Raw genomic sequence first — 21,570 nt, 5'->3', positions numbered from 1 at the left:
CTCTCCCCCAGTGAGATAGCTCTTTCCTAAGTTGTCTTAAGATAGAAAATTGTTCTACCCCATCCTTTTTTTGTTTCTGCAGTTCCAGAATTCATTTCTAGGAATTATTTTAATGTTGTTTGAAGGGGAATTTGAGAGAATTCAATCAAGTCCCTCTTTACTCTACCATTTTGACTCTACCCTGATTGAATTACATCTTAAAAGAAGAGAGGTACTGACTATATTAATTAGAGGTTAGGAAGGAATCTATTATAGCAAAGGGGGACAGCCAATACTATGGCACAGAGTCAGGAAATGGAATGCCATGTATGAGGAGAAGGCTAGATTAAAAATGAGGAGTAGTGTTCACTGAAGCTGGAAAGACAGGTTGAAATTTGGTTGTACAGGATTTTAAAAGATAAATAAAGAAGTTTGTTTTATCCAAGAGGCAATAAGAAGCCACAGAAGTTGATTAAATAGAGGAGTCATATGATCAGATCTGAGTTTAAGGAACATTACTTGGCAGTATTTTGTAAAATAGATTGGAGTGGTGAGAGGTTTGAGGCAGACTAAAATACAAGACTGTTAAAAGTATTCTAAGTTAAAGGTGATGAGAACTTGAACTAATGTGGTAGCTATGTGAGTAAACAGTAGGGATTAGATGTGAGAAATGTGAAGCTATAAACAGCAGTATTTGGCAACAGACTGCATATATAGCTTAGGAAGAATGAGGAATTGACGATAATGCTATGGTTATGAACCGAGGGAAGTGAAAGAATGGTGGTATCTTTAGCAGAAATAGTAAAGTTTGGAAGAGGAAAGAGGTTTTAGAGGAAAGATAGTTAAGTTTTGGCTATGCTGAGTTAAAGATTTTTCTGGTATATCTAGTTTAAAATATCCAGTAGATAGATGATGTGAGACTGAAAGTCAGGGGAGAATCTTGGGTTCATTTTTTATATGGGGGGAGTAATCTTTATAGAGATAGTTGATAGGATTAGAGAGAGACAGTATGGAAAGAGAAAAAAAGAGGACCTAATATAGACTTTTAGAGAATGTAGTTAAAGGGATGTGATAGGGATGATGATTCAGCAAAAGAGGCAGTCAGACAGGAAGAGAGATAGAAGAGGATAATGTTGCAAAAACTGAAAAGAGGAGAGAACATTCAAGAGGCAAGGATGGACAACAGTGCCAAATGTGGTTAGGTTTAGACAAGATAGCTTTAGAAAGATGAACGTTGAGAAATGACTTATCACATCTATTATCTGTTGAAGGAATTATTAGTAACTCTAGAGAGAATGGTTTCAGTTAAGTGATTAAATCAAAAGCCACATTTCAAAGGGTTGAGGAGTGAGTGAGAAAAGTGGAAATTGTATGTGTAGACAGCTTTTTCAAAGAATTTAGCTGAGAAAGTGAAGAAATATAGGATGATAGCATGAGGTGATGCTGGAATACGGTGAAGATGAAGATCTTTTTCAAGATGGGCAAGACTTTGACATGTTTGAAGGCACTAAAAGAGGAACCAATTTATGAGAGGTTAAAAATTTGAAAAGGTGGATAATTGAGTTTGTAATTTGCTGAAGAAGATGGGAAGGTTCAGATTAAGTGCACATATTGAAGGGTTGGCTTTTGCAAACAGAAGGACTATCTCTTTGTGAGAGACTGAGATAGGAGAGGTGAATGGAAGATGATGTCAAGGGGTTTTGTGTTGAAGAGAAGGGGAGAAGAGGGAGCTCATGTTTAATGGTCTCAGTTTTCTCAAAGTAAGAGTGAAGTTCCATCCCTGTAGTATAAGGACAAGTGTTACAGAGGAGAAGAAGGTGGTGAAGCTAGGTTCTGGACTTGAAAAGAGAAAATAACTTAGAGTTCTATACATTTACCATAATTTGGATTGAGTGGGCCTTAAAGGAGCAAAAGTTGAAGTATGAAGGTGAGGGGAGAGTCTGGAAGTTTCAGTGGGGAGCAAGAAGTGTTCTGACTCTTCTTTCAAGATCAATGTATCAGGAGCTGAGAGAGAAGGTATGACTAATAATAGGCTAGAGATACAGAGGGGGAAAAGTGTTATCTTTGAGTGCTATCTTTGAAAAACAGGGAGAAAGCCAGTGATGCTGGACTGTAGAGTTTGGGAAAGGGAATAATGTGTGATGAGGCTAGGAAGATAAGTTGTAAAGGACTTTAAAAACTAAAGAGGGGTTTGTTTATATTGGATTCTAACAGCAATAAAGTCCCTGGAGTTAATTGAGTAGGTAAATGACATTGTCAGGAAAATCCATTTGACAACTATGTGGAAGATATATTAGAGCAGGAAAGACTTGAATCAGGAAGACCAGTGAGAGTATTTCACCAGTTATTGTGAGAAATAGTGAAGGAAGACATGAACTAAAATAGTGTCTGGGTGAGTAGAGCAAAGGGGTCATACACGAAGAAATTTCAAAGTTATAGGAATACAAAATTTGGCTCCTCATTTAGAATGTGGAGGGAAGGGGAGTGAAAAGTTGAGGATACACTCAGGTTATGAATCTGGGAAACTAAAAGAATAATAGTGCCCTTGACAGAAAGGGGTAAATTTGGCAAGAAGTGGCTTTTATCAGGGAAGATAATAAATTCTGTTTTAGAGAGTTCATGGATGTCCAGTTTGAAATATTTAATAGGTGATTGTTGATGTAGGATTAGATCTCAGGAAAGATAGGGATATCTATCTATCTATCTATCTATCTATCTATCTATCTATCTATATCTGGTTGTCATCCTAATAAGAGGACAAGGGAGAGAGAAAGAGGAAACACAGGTATATCTCTCTAGATGTTGTAAAGGTTAAAATGGTCAGACAACAATTATATGAAATTATGTGGTTCCCAGTACTTATTATATCTTGAGTCAGAAATTTATTTACAAATATATACAAATAGGGGAGAAACAATAAAGAAGAGAAATGTGAGGGGGTTAGAGAGGTTATCTGTCCTATCAATCTAAATGTTTTACTCTGTGTCTGCTTAATCCAGACAAAGATTAATTAGCTCTCAACCAGGAAGACTGGTAGTGAATAACCACACGGCCTCCTCCAATATGGAAGCTAGTCTCTTAGGAAACTAGGAAAGGAGTCAGCCTTTCACTCACCCAATGAAGTAGTCCAGGAGTGAGTATCTAAGTTTAAACCAAGTTCCAAGCCCATGATCCAGGCCGTAGTCTCCAGTGAAACTCCTTTGAAGACTATCTCCAGAAGACACTCTCTTCAGAGTATCTTCTCAAAGACAATCTGCTCTGAGGGAGTTCAGGGCTTGCTTTTATGGTGACTTCTTGTCCCTTCCCCTCTTCACAGGAGCCAATCAGTTTCCAAATTGTCTAGCACTGCTCAGGGGGCAGTGTCTGTGGGATTCACACCTCTCATCCTCTGAAGGTGTCAGCTCTTATCAAAGCACTCTGAAGTTGTCAACTCTGATCATAGGATTCACAAGTTTCTGACTGAGTTAAAAGGGTGGAGCTCTCCAAGTAAGAGACTGTGTACTCCCTTACTTAATGTTAAGTAGGGGTGTTTTAAGTTTTTGGTTGATTAACTTAAAATAGACAAAGAGAATAAAGAATTCCAGGCATCTATTATGAATAAATATTGCTTTTGGCCAAAATATAAAAAATAGGATTTAATTCTCCCATTTAGCAATCATTTAAAAAAAGAAAATGAAGTTAATTTGGCATGACCTGTCCTTAAAGGAACTCATGTTGATTTCTTATTTAGCAGTAGTAAAGTGGTAAGGGAGGAAAACTATATTTTGCAGGTGAATTTTGCCCATGTCTGATTTAGAGAAGAAAAAAAAAATTAAGGTTAATACTGTAATCCAATTAGGTTCCATTTAATGGAAATAACCTAATATAATCCAATAAATATTTATTTATTGGGTCTATTATGTGTTAGGAACTATTCTAAGTCCTAGAGATACAATTACTAAAAATAGTCCCTATACTTAAGGAACTTTTAATCTAAATGAGAAAGAAAAGACATAAAAGGAAATAGGAAAGGAAAAGGGCAGGAGGCCAAGGGGATACCTGGCATTGAGGCTTCTTGTTTCGTAGAGTTGAAACCAGGTAAACTAGCAGATACAGAATGGAGTGAGCTAATATGTGTAGTTTCTGTACTCTGTAAAGAAAGGCACTGGGCATCCCTCCAATCACAGGAGAGGTGGCAGGATAGGGTGAAGTCAAGGCTTGAGTTAGCAGCATGGTGACGAGATTTTTCTTGCAGTTTTTTAGTTGTGTTCCACTCTTCTTGATCCCATTTGGGTTTTTGTTTTGTTTTAGGCAGAGATACTGGAATCATTTGCCATTTTCTTCTCCAACTCTTTTTATAGATGAGGAAAAAGAGACAAACAAGTTTAAGCAAAATTTGTACAGGAATGCCCAGAATGGTCTGTGGCCAGATTTGAACACAGGAAGATGAATATTCTTGATTTCAGGTCTCATATTCTATATCTTCCCTAAGATGAGATATGGGGAGATGAGCTTTACTTTAGAAAGGAATAATCTTGTTCTTTGACATTTAAATCAGTCAGAATAACAGATGTGGTGTCCCATGAAATGGTTACAGTATTTGAATTTGCACTATTTTTAAGAAAAAATAAAAAAATAAGTTTAAAAAAATTTTAGCATAATATAACAGCAAGTTTGTTGTTATTGTTATTATTACAAAGTAATAGTATAGTTATAGAAAACAAAATTGAAAACAGATTTTAAATTACTCAATACCAATTACAAAATATTTTAATTCACTTGACTACTAGTATTCTTTAAAATATTTTATCAATATTTTGATAATTTTTGATTAAAAAAGTGAACTGCTTTTTCTTTCTTTACATGTTCAGAAATTTCTGGTAGGCAAACAACATTTTGGCAAAATTGCATACACATTCTCACATAAAACTAGTCTAGTGTGATGATCTGAAACTTTATGTAAAATCATTAATTCTTTATGCAAGATATTCTTGTCCTTGAAATATTTTTCAACAGCAGCACTAAAATAACTTGAAAACAAGTGTTTAACAAGTTCTGGTTTCAAATGCTTTTTTATTTATTTGACTGCTAGAGAACTGCAAGTAATAGAATGTTGTTGCTTTTTAGCACATGAAAATTTCAGGACAGATAAACTATTGGTTTTAATTTTAAATCTCTGTATTATTTCCTAATAAAAGTGTTAGGTGATCCTTAGATATTTTAAATCCATTTATTTTTTCTGAAATATATAAATTTTGGAAGGCATCCTTCCCCAGAATAAACCTGTCCATTCATAGTAAAAATTTCATGACCATCATATTCAGCTTATTCAGTTGTTTTCTTAAAAAACATCATGGTATTAGGCTGTTATATCCTTACCTGCACTGGTCACCTCTCCATTAAATTTAAATTATGCATTTGAATTTCTGTTTTTTAAATGATTGAACTTAAAGATGCTTGCAGTCTTCACTATCCACTTATTTTTAATTTATTTCACTTCCTTAAGTAAATTTGAAGCTTTTGTCTGAATGACTGCTTAGCTCAGTAGAATGCATTTTTTATTGCAGTCTTCAATCCATACAACTAAAAGAGACTTCATTTCCATCATTTTAACTCTTCTCTTTGTAGTTATTTGTAAACCACAAAAGTTAATGCAACCTTCCCGTTTCCTTTTGTTTTTCCTGCTTGTTTTATAACATTCTGGTTCTGTATTTTAGGCATTCTGACATCTCATCACAAAATTAGTGTCCAGATTCATGCCATTCAGTTACATCATATTTTTGTTCTAATGTAATAACAAGCCTCTTCCATTTTTTTGCATTAACTTTTTTTCCATCTGTATTCTTCTTAATATCCATTTTTATCTTAAAAAAATAACCCAACTGTTGGTAATATGGAACATCAGGAGCATATCATATCTACAGGATGATAGACAAGTACAGGCTTATATCAGAGTGATGTATTAGAATTTTCAAGTAGACCATATACATTGCATTAACTGAATTTTAGTTTGTGTTAAATATGACCCAATAATATTTCATAATTCCCACCAAATCAAATTATATTGCATTAATTGTGAATTTTCTGCTCATTTCAGAGGCCATATAATTAATGTTGATGCTAGTCCTTGATAAAATACTTTTTGATTGGTGTGTCCCAACCATTTGGCCTAGATAATTTTGGAACTGTGCCTCAAAAGGTAGTAAATTATGTATACCCTTTGACCCAGCAATGCCACTACAAAGTCTATACCCCAAAGAGATCAAAATCAAAGAAGGAGGTGTGATATGTACAGAAATACTTTAAAGCAGCTCTATTTTTGGTGACAAAGAAAAGGAAACTGAGAGAATGTCTAATTAGAAAATGCCTGGAGTAAGTTAGTATATATGAATGTGATGGAATACTATTGTGCTGTGAAATAATAAAAGAGATGGTTTCATAGGAACCTGAGAAGGACTTGTATGAGCTGATGCAGAGGGAAGTAATTAGAACCAGAACAACAATTTATACAAGAATATCGTAAAGACAACTTGGGAGACTTAAGAACTCAGATCAGACCAACCTCAGTTCCCAAGGACTCACATGAAACATGTTGCTTATAGAGAGGTGATAGACTCAGAGGGAATCCTGAGACAAAATCTTTTTTGGATATGGCCAGTGCAGGAATTTATTTTGCCTGGTTATACATGTTTTCAGAGGGGGTTTTGTTTTTCTTACTTTTTTCAATAGGCCTGGAGGATTAGTAGAAAGGAAGGTATAAGAGGGGGAAGAAAAGGCTGATTTTTCTTTGGAAAAAAAGAAAAGAAATTAAGATTTTAAAAATTGTCTAAGTTCATCAAGCTAGATCCAGAATATGTGAAGATAAATCAAAAGGGGAAAGTGTTAATATCTATAAGGACCCAGAAAGGCTTCCCTTCGAACATAAGATTATATTAGTCTTAAAGAAAACAGAAACTAAGAAGCAGAAGTGATTAGTCAGGCATTGGGGATAGCCAATGCAAAAGGTACTGAGATATGAACTGTCATATTCAAAGACCTGCAAAGTAGGCCAGTGTAGCAGTAAGCAGTCCATAACAAGAACATTTTCCTTTTCTAAATGCTCCTTTAATAACACATTCTAGAATTTTTTAAGGAACCAAAGTCAAGTTTACTGGCCTCTAGCGTGAAGAAGCTACTGTATTCCTTCCTTGAAGAGTGACATTTGTCCATATGAAGCCCAGGAGGATGAGCAAGAACAAAGAACCTGATATATACAGAACAACCAGGTCAATGGAAGTGAGGATGGACCTTATTATTATTTTTTTGCCACTGTGTTCTCCCAAAGACAGTATAAAATAGATCCTAAGAAAAAACTGATTTTATCTTTTCAAAGGAACAGTGTCATAGATGGAGGCTTCATTTCTGAAGGACTCAGCATCATGCAGATAACTACAACAGTGTGTCATAAAAGCAAAACTATCAGTATCTCTGTGACCACTTTAAATTGTTTTTTAAAATATAAGAAATTATTTAAAATCAACAAATTCAGTAGTACATGATGATGTCACCCTATTGTTAGTGTTAAATATTAAATACTTTCCACTTCAAAAATGACATTATGCAAAAGGCATAAGTAGAAGTATGTAATTAAGGGAATAATATAAACAAGTGATAGGAATCCATAAGAATAAAGTTCCAAATGATGATAGGATTATAGATTTTAAATGAAAAAGGAATATAGAGGTCATCTAAATCAACCCCTTTATTGTATTCCCAAACAGGTCTAGGAAGGCTAAATGACTTGCCCAAAGTCACACAAGTAGTAGACATAAGAACAAAACTGGGCTTGAGAAAAATAAGATAATAAAAAGCATTTTGGAACCTATCTTCAGATGAAGAAGCAGGACAAAGAATGGACCCACTTTACTGTTTGTGGCAGATGGTGTAATGTTAACAGATGACAGAGAAAGCAGAGCTACACAAATGGTGTTTTGCTTCTATCTCTGTTACCTAGAAATATGATTTCCAGACTTAAAATGATAGAATAAACACAGTTAAGAAGGAACTGGGGTGAGGAAACAGTGCCACTGATTACAAGTATACTTTAAAGGATCTTTGATTTTATTGCTGCAAGTACTCTTTCCACCCATGTATATTGAACCTTCCCCACTCACTTATAGCCACGTTTTTCCATAAACCATAGAGGAGCTATGTATTATAAATCTTCTTCCATCTCTTCGTATCTAAAAGTTATTAATGGATCAATAGTGCTATCCATTTCTTGTCTGTTGTGTGCATATTATGTCCAACTTATGTTCTTTATTGTTCCCAAATAAAATATCTTCATAATGCTTATGAAGTAGCAGTAAGTTAGCCTTTGTAATTAGCATATCACATCTACCATATAACACTTTTATCTTACACAATTTTAGCAGCTTTTGATTTTGATTTTCCAAGATCATGATGTTCTATGATTTGTAGTCATATAGCATCTGGGAAAACATTGATGTTAAAGAAATGAACTGTTCCAGCAGTGAGCAATTAGAGATCACCAAAAGTACCATGCTGTTTATAAGAGGCAGTCTGAAGTTTTCCTGATTATCAATCCTGGATCAAGCTTATTGATATCTTTGTTGTCCAAGAAACATAAATTGATGGTCTGTTTTGGCAGGCTTTACCTACCTAGACTTTTAAATTTAAATTTTTTTTCTAAAGAAGGATCAGCTTTTTCTCCCCTACCAAATACCCTTATCTTCCCTACTTCTCCTACCCCTAATCTCCCTAATCTCTTTATTTCTGGGTCAAAGGGTATGCATATAGTTTATTAGCTTTGGGGGCATACATAGCTCCAAATTGCTTTACAAAATGACTGAAGCAGTTCATGACTCTACCAATAGTGCAGTCATGTACCTGTTTTTCCATTAAAAATAGTTTAAAAATAGTAGTTTTAAAAATTATTGTTGTTTACTTGTTTTCAGTTGTGTCTAATTCCTTATGGCCCTATTTGGAGTTTCTTAGCAAAGATACTGGAGTGGTTTGCCCTTTCCTTCTCCAACTTATTTTGCAGATGTGGAACTTAGGCAAACAGGGTTAAATTGCTCATTGTCACACAGCTAGTAAAATCCTAAGGCCAGAGTTGAATTCAAGAAGAGTAATCTTCCTGATTTGGGGCCCAGTGCTCTATCCACTTAGCTTCCCTTTAAAAAATGTTTAAAATGTACATTTCTCTTTTTTGAGCATGTTCTGTGATTGTTAAATCATTCAGATTTTTAAATATGATAGACCTATTCATATTCATTCACCATTTATGAATTGATGAATATACCTATTACATGCTTTATTTTTTATGTTAGAATATATGCTTCTTGAGAACAAGGTCTGTGGGGTTTTCTAATTTTTATTTTTGTTCCCAGTGCTTGGCACATGGCAGGTATTAAATAAATGCTTGTTGATTTGACTATATTATTTGATTTATTGTCCTTATTATAGTGAATATATTATTATAGTTGGACCTTCTGCCTCACTTCCTTCTTCAAGTTTACTTTCACACCTCTGCTAAACTGATTTTTTAAAATCACAAATATGACTCACTATATTTCACTTTATTTCTATGTGTACAGTGGTCCTGTAGCCTGCCACACTGGCCTTCTTCTGTTCTTTGTAGGTCACACCTCCCACCTCCATGCCTTTTCTCTTGCTGTCCTCCATGCTTAGAATGTACTCTTCTCTCTCCAACTTCTTTCATTGTTCTAGGTTCAACTTGTATATGAGACTTCCTGATCCCATTCCCCGAAGATGCTAGTCCTCACCTCCCTACATATACATACCTGCTTTTGTCTATGAGTCCATTCTTCTTTAGCTAAATTGTAAACTTTCTGATAGGAAAGACTTCTCATTTCTCTCATTATTTTGACAGGGATGGCTCATCATTAGGAAAACTATTCACATGATCAAAAATACTAAACCCAAAAACCTCATGATTAGTATTTCAAGTAATGCCAAAAGACACTCTTGGTAAAATTACAACATTTACGTCAAAACCTCTAAAAAGCTCAGTCATTAAACCAAAAAGTAGTATTATAATAGAGGAACATCAGAAACTTTCCAAGTTGAAACCAGAGCAAAACGAGGATGTTCTTCTTATTCTTCTTATTTGACATAAATCTATAACAAGATGAAGGAACAAAATTAAAGTTATAAGTTTTTACAAAGAAGAGATATAATTATCACTTACAGATGACATTATGGCATACTTAGAAAACAAAACCCCAGAAATCTTCCAAGAAACTAATTGTAATGAATGAAATGACAAAGAAATTACATTCCAAGTTCCTATAAAGTGTATAAAATATGTCTGGAAGCTAACATATTAAGACACAAGATTTACATGTTTGCAACTAGAAAACATTTTTTATAGAAATAAAAGAAGGCTTAAATGATCAGAAATATAGACACTATTTTATAGTGTTTGTAGGCTACAATAAGATTGTTTTAAAATAAAATATTTTATATAATATGATTATATATTTCTCTAGTAAAAATGGCAACACAAATTAAATTCATTTGCATTTTAATGGTATATTAGTCATTTTCAAGGAAATACCTCATCTATACACAAAGTTAAAATTAATTTGGAAGAACAGAACATATAAAGTTTTTAGGAAAATTAGACAAAGTATGAATGAAAGAGCCATAGTCAGACCTCAAACTATAAAGTTGAATGATGTTGATTAAAAATAAATCATTAGAGCAGATAAGGACAAATAAGAAACCAAAAACAAAAGCCCAATATCTGAAAAACTCACAAAAAAATTGCCAGAAGGAAGGACTAACTTTTTGACTAGAACCCACAGAGAAAGTGGAAAACAATTTGATAGAAATTCTAGTGAGAGGTTCTTGACTTAGGGTCTGTGAAGTTGTTTTGGTTTCTATTGTAATTCTGTGTATTTTTATTTTATGCATTTAAAAGCAAATCAAGAAGTGGTCCCTAGGTTTTATCATACTACCAAAGGGGAACCATAATACAAAAATGGTTAAGAACAGCAGGTTTATACCAGTCTCTTATCCTTTGAGAAGACTAGTAGCACCTCTGGTATGAGGGCTTGTTGAGCCTTTTTCAGGACTGCTTTCCTCTTTTAGTGTCCTTCTGACACCCAACAAACTATCTCAAAAGGGGCTAAACCAGCTTTACGATATCTGACAGCCTCAAACTCATCAGTGACTTAAAGGGGTGTTTACCCCAGGCATTCATATATTTCCCCCAGCAGAATGACTGCCTGAGAATAATTTGTTTAAATGGCCAAGTAGATAGTAGAAGCTGGTGCTCTGGAACTTGGTTAGACATGGAAGAAGCCAGTGTCATTCACTACATCCCAGGCTATTACCCGCCACCTTGACTTTTGTCTTGCCACTGGCCTTTCCTGACTCTGGAAGAAAGAGACAGAAAACTATGCAACTCTGCTTCATTTTAATCCAATTTATGCATGAACCAAAAGATATCACTACTGATATTATTTTGGTTCTCTTGAGTACAAAGGATAACAACTAATCCCACATTGAACTGAAAATACCCTGAATTTTAAAGAAGAGAAGTCATAAAGAAGAGGTAACAGGATCATAGAAAGCTTAGATTTAGAGCAAGGAAGGACTTAGAAGTATAATTCTTTTGTTTTGCAGAAGAGGAAACTGAGGCCAGATATGACTGTGACTTGCTAATGGGCACACAGGTAATAAATTGTAGGGCTAGAACTAGAGCCTAAGTCTTCCAACTTGATTTTCCTAATTTCAAGCATGCTTCCTACTCTTTCTAGCAGTGGTTAAGGTTAGAATTCTTAAAAGAAAGCAAAAAGGATAAAATAGTTTTTATTAAACAACTTTTTAAAAATGCATGAATGCAACCAATAAAGGCTGAATAAAAACAATCTGTAGATTTAGGAAAATAGTTGCATTATCATCTCTAAAATCTGGTATTCAAAATATATAGGGATTTGACACAAGTGTTGAATAATAATAATTATAACAGCCAAGTTACAATTATTGTCTCATCTTCAGCACAAATTCGGGGTGCCATCATTATCCCCATTTTGTAGATGAGGAAACTGAGGCAGACATATTAAAGTAATATACTCAGATTCATATGGCTAGCAAATATCTGAGGTCACATTTGAATTCAGGTCTTTCTGACTTTAGAAATAGAAGATCAAAAGATGTTCTCTTGATAAAGCATCCCAAGGATATGAATAAATATCTTTTAGATGAAATGCAAATTATAAATGAACATTTGAAAAAAAACTCAATCATTAGTAGTAAGAGAAATGCAAATTAAAATGATTCTTGATAAGTGTACTTAAAAATCATACATAATGCATTATGAAGATTAGTTGAAGAAATTTTATCTGGAATAGAAAATTTTTAAGGACTATTTGACAGACCTCTTTAAGCATTGAAGAAATGATTGCTGGGGTGTGCTGGAGCCACTTTTTGGTGTGAGTATTTAATACCTTGGAAATTAACAAAATGATATAAATCAGAGCTTAATTTTTTAGGGTTTTTTATTTTATTAACCAATGATGTCAAACAAATAAAAATGGATCACTAAGGCCACATATTAACTTGGAAACTTCCATAAATATCATTATCTGTGTTATATATTTATTGTCAAACATTTCCCAGTTAGATTTTAATCTGATTCCTCCTCACTAGGGAGTGGGCCTCCTGTTTGATATCTCCCTTTTAGATCTTGATGGCTTTACAACAGTTTCTGTAACATGAGTTTTCTTGCTATGGATATTCTCATAGGAGAGAAAAAGAAGTATATTTATGACTAATGTAAATAAGATATTTAACATCTGTATATTCTAATCATTATATGAGCATGCCAACTTTCAAATATTGTATTTGTTGTAGAAGACAGAAATAAAATAAGGGCAGGTGCCAAAGGTCCTACACTTTGACAATAGGAAGTAAAAAACTTCAATTGGTAGAAATCATTACAGTGATAAATTCAAAATATTTAACACATTGTGTAGACGTTTCTTATAGCAGCGAAAAGACTGCAGGAGCAGAATGCCATTGATATGGCAACCATTCTTAAAGTCTAAATCAGATTGATCATTCACAATTCTATAGTGCTTTACAATTTGCCAGAGTACTTTTTATTTTATTTTATTTCATTATTTTAGAGAAAAATCCATAAAGTAAATAAAGTTCTATTTTAATTTATTTTAGAAAAATTGTTCCCATGGTTACATGATTCATGTTCTTGCTTCTCCCCTCCAACCCCTTTCCCCCGTAGCCAATGTGCATTTCCACTGGATCATGTGTCATCAATCAAGACCTATTTCCATATTATTGATAATTGTTCTAGGGTGGTCATTAAGAGTCTACATTCCAAATCGTGTCCGCATCAACCCATGTGTTCAAGCAGTTGTTTTTCTTCTTTGTTTCCATTCCTGTAGTTCTTCCTCTGAATGTGGGTAGCATTCTTTTCCATAAATCCCTCAGAATTGTCCTGGGTCATTGCATTGCTGGTAGTACAGAAGTCCATTGCATTTGATTTTACCACAGTGTATCAGTCTCTGTGTACAATGTTCTTCTGGCTCTGCTCCTTTCACTCTGCATCAATTCCTGGAGGTCTTTCCAGTTCACGTGGAATTCCTCCAGTTTATTATTCCTTTGAGCACAATAGTATTCCATCACCAGCATATACCACAATTTGTTCAGCCATTCCCCAAATGAAGGGCATACCCTCATTTTCCAGTTTTTTGCCACCACAAAAAGCATGGCTATAAATATTTTCATGCAAGTCTGTTTATCTATGATCTCTTTGGGGTACAAACCCAACAGTGGTATGGTTGGATCAAAGGGCAGGCAATCTTTTAGTGCTCTTTGGGCATAGTTCCAAATTGCCATCCAGAATGGTTGGATCACTTCACAACTTCACCAGCAGTGCATAATTGTCCCAATTTTGCCACATCCCCTCCAACATTTATTACTCTCCCCTGCTGTCATTTTAGCCAGTCTGCTGGGTATGCCAGAGTACTTTAAAAAAAACAACAACTCTTACCTTCTATCTTATTATCAGTTCTAAGACAAAACAGTGACAGGGGCTAGGCAATTGAGGTTAAGTGACTTGCCCAGGGTCACACAACTAGGAAATGTCCAGTGTCAAATTTGAACTTGGGTTCTCCCAACTCAGGTCTAGCACTCTGTCTACTGTCCTACCTAGCTTCCCCCAAAGTACTTTCCTTACAATACTCCTTACACAAGCATAAGTATTATCCTCACTTTACAGATGAAGAAAGAGGGGCTTGGAGAAGTTATGGCTTATCTGGGGTCACATCAATAGTAAATAGATTGCAGATAAATTCAGGTCTTCAGATTTCTTGTCTAGTATTCTTGCCACTCAACTCATTTTCTCAAGAGAATCGTGAAGAATTACTTAAACCAAGTAATGGGCATGCAGAAAGATCTATATTTTAAATATATATTTCTATTTTTATATTTTTAATGAAAGTTTTAGGGCATCACTCAAAACTTTTTTTTTGAGGGCAGAAAGAGTTATGATATTTTCCCACAAGTCTTCTTTTGATTCTTTCAGAGAAGGTCCTAGCTTAATGAAACTTTAGTTTGAGTAATTTTGGTATATCATGTTGTCTCAGGTTTCTTACATTTTCAAAGCTTTAAACCGAATTAACTGCCTTTAATTTTAATTCACACACACAATCTGTTCCCCTCTTTTTTTTGTATATCTTCCATTTTTGGCTTAATAGATTAAGCGCCTTTTTCATGTCTGTGCAGCAGTGTAATGTCATTGAAAGGATGGCCTGTAATCTGAGAACTGTTGTTATAATATACAAAATGCTGAATCCCCCCCCCCAATTCCTTGAAAATGCACCATTTTTTAAAACACGTATTATTTTAATGTTTTAATAGAAATAGTAGTGGACATCACTACAACCAGCTTACTTTACTTGTTATCTACGGTTAAATTAACTTCAGTGAATTAAGTATCATAAAGTTTATAAATTACTTCTTTGGAGGGCTTGGAATTCTTTATAATTATTCAGTTTTTCTTTTATAAGGTCACAGTTAGTGTGTTTTAATCTTGGTTTTGCTTTTGTTGTTTTGTATTATTTCATGACTATTTCTCCAAATTTCTTTGTATTTTTCCTCAGTGATGCTCTTACATTACAGCATGTTAATCTATTATGTTAATGCACCACAGTTTAATTAACTATTACCCTGTTGTAATTTAGCTTTTCTCCAGTTTCTTAAGACTATAAAAAGTGCTATTGTGAAAATCTTTGAACAAATAACTCTCTGATTTTGGTAACACTTTCAAGATCTCTTCCCAGTTGAATTACTGGGTGATTACTTTTGTAACATTTACTGCTTAATGCCAAATTGCTTTCTGAGAAGATGCTGCAAGTTTTTGGTGCCATTAGAAATGTACAAGTATACCTATTTCTTCATAACCTTACCAGATCCAAGTTTTAATTGCTTTTACTTATTTTTGTCAATTCGATGAGTGCGAAGTAGTGCCAAAGAGTTGTTTTTAAAAATTTGTATGATTTTCATTATTAATGAAATTGATCTTTTGGGTCATTTCTTAAAAATTTTTGTATTTGTGCCATTTATTCATTTTGCACTTGAATTATTAATTATAAAATCATGAAATGGGACAGGCTCTCTTGGTTCTTTGGGTCCTTGACAGGAAAGACCATGATGGCGGTGGGGAGTAATGTTTCTTTCATTTTGTAATGGCACAGAAAGTACAGAGTCAAGTAGGAAAAGGGCTAGGGGTCTAGAGGCAGATAATTTTGGGAGGTAGTATAGAGTAAGGCTGACAGTGTGGAGAAGACAATGAGAAGGAAGAAAGTCATGAAACCAAAGATATGAGTTGGGAGCATTGTAACAGCCTGGACCCTTAGGAGAAAGAAGAGTGCTCAAAGGGTAGGAATTTGGGGTCTCATTTTTCTAGGATTTTTGTAGGGGATATGTTAACTCTAATCTGTACCACTCTAGGGTTAGTTCATTAACATATCCACATCATTTCAAAGTTAACAGCACCATTGGTGTTCTGCTGGTATTGCTAAGATATCTAGAATTTATCTAAGGTTTACATATCATAGAACCAAAAAAATCCCTGATAGGAAGACTTAGGTGTTTTTTCCTCAATTTAGCATATAGTCTCAGGATGCCATTTTTGGTCAAAATACAGTTTGTAAATTTTCCATCTTTGATTTTTGGGACAGTGCATATATGACCTCTTGGTTTCCCTTTGCGACATTATTTTCATTACTTCCTGCTATTCTTACTCTATACTGGTTATTTGAAAATTTACTATATTAACTGGAAGCTGGTGGCAGGGGAGGGGGAGCATTCATAGGCACCAGGACAAGATACAGTTTAACTCAGCACTGATTTGAATAGCTTTTTATATATTTTGGCTGTCAAATTTTTCTCAGTTGGTATGAACATTTCCCTAATATTGATTTTCTCTTTTGTTGAATAGTGTTTTTTGTTTGTTTTCTACAGTTAAGCAATCCCTAACAATTTATTTTATTGAAATGAAAAAATAATTTCTATTCACAGTTATGATAAATACTTTTATTATCTTTCCATTTTGATTGATTTTTTTTTAATTTCAAACCCTTAACTTCTGTGTATTGACTTATAGGTGGAAGATTGGTAAGGGTAGGCAATGGGGGTCATGTGACTTGCCCAGGGTCACACAGCTGGGAAGTGTCTGAGGTCAGATTTGAACCTAGGACCTCCTGTCTCTAGGCCTGGCTCTCAACCCACTGAGCTACCCAGCTGCCCCTATTTTGATTGATTTTTTAAAAGGTTGTCTCTAATCTGTCTAGAATTTACTATGGTGGGTACATTATATAGGATGTAGGTTTAATCCCTATCCTGCCTGCTTATCAAATTATTTTTCCAAATTAAATAATGAATTCCTTTCCCAGTTGTTATTTTCTGTAGGTTTATCAAATATTAATCTTTTGTATATACATTTGGTTGGATGGACAGCATGTCTATTCTGTTTCATTGATTTATTTCTCTCTTTTCCAGATATTTTGAGAATAACTATTTTGTAATGTACTTTAAAGTGTCTGTTTAAGCCCCCATCAGCTTTTGTCTTCATTGTATTCCAACATATTCTTGGGCATTTGTTTTTCCATATAAATTTTATAACAATTTTGTCTATTTCATTAAAGAAGTCCTCTGTATTTTGATTGGTAGCATAGCAAGTATGTAGATTAATTTATGGATTTTTGAAATGTTGCTATCCAAGAACATTGATATCTCCTCAGTTGTTTATTTGGTTATATAGATGTTTTATATTCCTAAGTAACTTAATTTCCAATATTTCATTATTTCTATTATTGTAAAAAGAGACCAAGAAAATAATAAAAAGATATAGTTTTGCAATAATAGAATTAGTACATATAGATGCAGATGGTAAAAATAACTGATATTTATATAAACATCACTTTAAAGTTTAAAAACATTTTACTTATATTCTTACTTGGTACTTTTGAATTCATTTTGTGTCTTGCAACTTTGTTCAAGAAACTTGTTTTATATCAGTCATTCAACAAAATTAACAGTGTTTTGATTTTCTTTTCAGAGATGTGGTATTGGATCTTTCTGTGGGCTCTCTTCTCTTCTCTCTTTGTCCATGGTGCTGCAGGAGTATTGATGTTTGTCATGCTACAGAGACACAGGCAGGGAAGAGTCATCTCTGTCATTGTGGTCAGCATTGGATTTCTGGCTTCCATAACAGGAGCAATGATAACCAGTAAGTTGGTTTATTTAAAAATATAATTTAACATTATAATTTTTCAAAAATTTTATAAGATTATACTCAAACATAATGGCCTTCCAGTAGTACTGTCTTTTACATATAATTTATTTTTTAGCTCTGGAGCATGGTTGTTGACATCTCAATAAACTTGAACCTGGAGTAAATGGTAACATTGAAGTGGGGCTAGCTATATATCTATTTGTTCTTCCCCCAAACCAGAGATATTTAAGCCTCAAATCTGAAGTTTGAGGGGAACTCAGTAAATAATTATATTTGGGAAAAATATTAGAACTAGAAATCAAGGATCTGTGCCACAAATAATTGTGTATTTCAGAATGAATCACTTATCTGTGTGAAAGATGTAAGTGTATATAGAATTCTTCTTCCAAATTTTGCCTTAAAGATAAAGTCTCATGGAGTTAGTTGGAGGGAGAAATTAGCTTGGTGAATTGTTGTTAGCTGCACGAACGACTGGGCAATTCACTTACCCTCAATTGTCTAGTCCTTCCCACTCTTCTGCCTTAGAAATGATACTTAGTATTGATTACAGAAGGTAATGGTTTTTTAAAGACCATATGTTATATATCATTTGTTCAATTCAAATATTTATTGAATATCATTTCTAATTAACAGGATACAAAATGATAAAAGACACAGTTTCCACCCTAAAGGAATTGAAGGAAAGAGGAAGGAGATATATAGATATATAGATAGATAATTACAGTGTTAGAATGTGATAAGTAGCAAAAAATTATTGAAATATACTGGAATAGTTGAGAACAATGAAGCTTTCATCTCCTACTGAGGGCAATCAAAAAAGACCTCATTAATTTGAGATGCTCCTTGAAGGATGGGTTAGTATTTTGTAAGTGGAAATGGAGAAATAATGCCACACTATTCAAGGGAAATAGCATCAGCATTGCCTTAAAAGGAGGGAAACATATTTGAGAATGATGGTGTTAGGCCAGTATATGGTATTTTTCAGCACAGGGAGAATTGTCGGTTTGATGGGATTTCTATTGTTTAGGATTCTTGAGTGTCACATTGAGGATGTTTTAATTTGTGTAATACTAGACTTTTCTTAATTTTGTTATCTGAATTCACCTCACAATTATGGGTTCTCATAAAGTCACTTAGTTAGAAGCTTCATTGAGGTTTTAAAAACATGCTGAACTTGTTAATTTTTATTGAATTATTTTTGAGCTTGTATTAATGCTTAAACTACTTCTAGACAGTGAGATACCTTTAATAAACAAATCTTTGGAAAAATGAAAGCTACTCACTTGAAAATTCTTTTCCTCTAAAGGAACCCCATCTTATTTTTGTCTCAAAGAGGATGGAAAATGATTACCAGTTGCTCTAAGGTCTTTGTTGTTGTTGTTTTTTCTGTACATTACTTCAATGTGTCTTACAACTCTTTGTGAGGAATAGAATCTCTATTTTTGTCAATGAGCAAACTTAGGATCAGAGCAGTTAACTTGATGAAGGTCATAATATGGATTATGTAAGTCACAAAGCAGGTATTTGACCAAAGACCTACCTTACTCAAAATCCAGTGTTCTTACTCTGACAGTAATGTGGTTAATAAAATGAATATTGTAGTTTAACCAAGTTGTTAATAGTCTATGTGAATTATCTACTTTTAAAGAAATATGTCATATATGATAACATAATACCTAAACTTTCTCATATCTGAACTAGAGTAAATTTGAGGCACTTTATGTCAGATGAGGTCAAAGGTTAGCAGGTCCACTTAATTAAAAAGGCTTCTGATATAGACCTGGCAGCAAATTGTCATTAATTCTACCACTTTTCTTCCCCCAATGTTCCCCACCCAAGGAAGAGTTTATGTTTAGAGTGGCTTAATTGTCAGAATTTTGACCACCAGATACATTTTTTATTTTTGGTCAGAAAAATTCATGAAGACTTTCTTCTAAGGCATTGAGTTTTGCTGCATCATTAGATTTACCCAAATCAATTAAATAATAGGTTCTTTTAAAGTACATAAATTTCAAAACCATTTGGACATTGTGACAATTTAGTATTCAGTTTTAGAGTTTTATTTGTAATGACAATCCAAAAGGACTGCATCAGCCCTTATTAAAGAAGGTAGTGTGGTTTAGTTTAAAGAGCACTAGACTGGGAGTCAGAAAATCTAGGCTCAGATTCTGGTGGCCACTTTGCAGTTATGCAGTCATAAGCATATTAATTAAACTCATTGGGCCTGAGTTATAACAAAGTATCATGTTAGCTTGTCTCCAGTCCTTTTCATTTCAAAATCTGTGGAATGTCATTTGTAATCATAGATCTCGAAGTTTAATAGAAAAACTTGTTTCTGAAACTTGTAGAGTTTAAACATTTGTAGAAGAGTTAATAAGGCCTTTTGCCAGTTTTTAAAATTGGAAACTAATGAATAACAAGATTAAATTATAATTGGACCTATAGATCACCATTATTTAATAAATGAATGTGTCATTTTGCTTCTCTCCTTTCTCCTTTAGGTGCGGCAGTAGCTGGCATCTACAGAGTAGCAGGGAAAAACATGGCTCCCTTGGAAGCATTGGTGTTAGGGGTTGGACAGACTGTACTGACATTAATCATCTCCTTTTCAAGGATCCTTGCAACACTTTGAACTTCTCACTTGATAGAAAGAAATGCACGTGCAGATTCCCTGACAGTAGTGCCAGTGGCAGGTGGATAAGAAATTGTGTGAGAATGTGAATTGTGCTCTTCGTGTCTGGAGGCCTTGAGCTGTGGGGAAAGACTGCCCTCTAGTGTCCGCGCCGCGGCACTATTTACTGAATCGCACCTTATGTGCCTCTGTCCCAGGCAAGGTGCAGCTGTTCCACTGGATGTGAAGGAAGCTACAAGAAAACAGCACCTTGTTGTTTAGCTGCCAATCAGGGTGATGTGGGTGATGATCATTATTCTTAACAGTGTTGTGATAAAGTACAGGGACATTTCTGAAGAACTGATATGTGCCAAACTTGAATTTTTTTTAAACATTGATCATTTGGTGATTTGCAAGTGTAGAAGTAGGATTGCTGTGAACACATTTCACATGAATTCAGGTAAAATAGTAATACTAACCTTTTAAATACTAAATCCCAGTAAGAATGCTGAATACCCATTCAGTATGGGTACATATTACTTGATTTTTAATATTGAGCATTACTGAGATATAGGGATCTAGTATAACTGTCTAGGAATAATTGTGATTTGCGCTAATTTATGTGAAAAAAATACTTAAAGGAAAGCTCTAAACCACTTTGAAGACTCATAAAGTAGATCTATGTGGTATAATTTTCCCTATCTGAAATAAATCTCTTTTAATGGTTTTCCCTAACACATATATATGCTATCCATTTATATCCAGAAGTCAGAGACTTTGTTAGTCAGACATGGATTACAGTTTGTGTATGCAAAAAAAAAATATAATTTGAACTTTTTCTTATAAATTTTGTAAAAAAACAAAACAAAACAAAATGCATGTTACATACCCTAACCCTTCTAAAGAAAGTATTTGCTATGTATCTCATAGGAAAGCTTTTCTTTCCTAATATCACAGTGGGACTATACTACTTATTGCAGTTAAATCTTGATTTTAATAACATTTTAGAAAATTTTCATTGAGAAGCATTAATTGTAAAGCGTGGCCTAAATTAGGCAGTGGGAGTGGGGAGGGTAAGACCTCATTGTACATGAGTAAGGGTGGGGGGAAATCATGTTTGGAATATATGGCAGCATTATAATTCTGCTGAACACAATATTTGGAATATAGTTTCTCAGTAATAGAATTGGAAAATTATGTGATTTCTATC

At 34.1% G+C, this 21,570-nt stretch overlaps 1 protein-coding gene across 1 annotated transcript in view; it reads left to right on the top strand.

Moving 5' to 3' along the window:
• TMEM170B (transmembrane protein 170B) overlaps positions 1 to 20,381 on the top strand; it is a 33,684-nt gene extending 13,303 nt beyond the window's left edge. The window contains exons 2-3 of the mRNA XM_044658146.1: positions 17,573 to 17,743; positions 20,251 to 20,381. Of these exons, the coding sequence (XP_044514081.1) occupies positions 17,573 to 17,743; positions 20,251 to 20,381 (302 nt within the window). The remainder of the gene's footprint in view (positions 1 to 17,572; positions 17,744 to 20,250) is intronic.
• Positions 20,382 to 21,570: the final 1,189 nt, after the last annotated feature.

The sequence above is a fragment of the Gracilinanus agilis genome, chromosome 1 (genome assembly GCF_016433145.1).
Source record: "Gracilinanus agilis isolate LMUSP501 chromosome 1, AgileGrace, whole genome shotgun sequence".
NCBI lineage: Eukaryota > Metazoa > Chordata > Mammalia > Didelphimorphia > Didelphidae > Gracilinanus > Gracilinanus agilis.
This window is presented reverse-complemented; position numbering and strand designations above follow the sequence as displayed.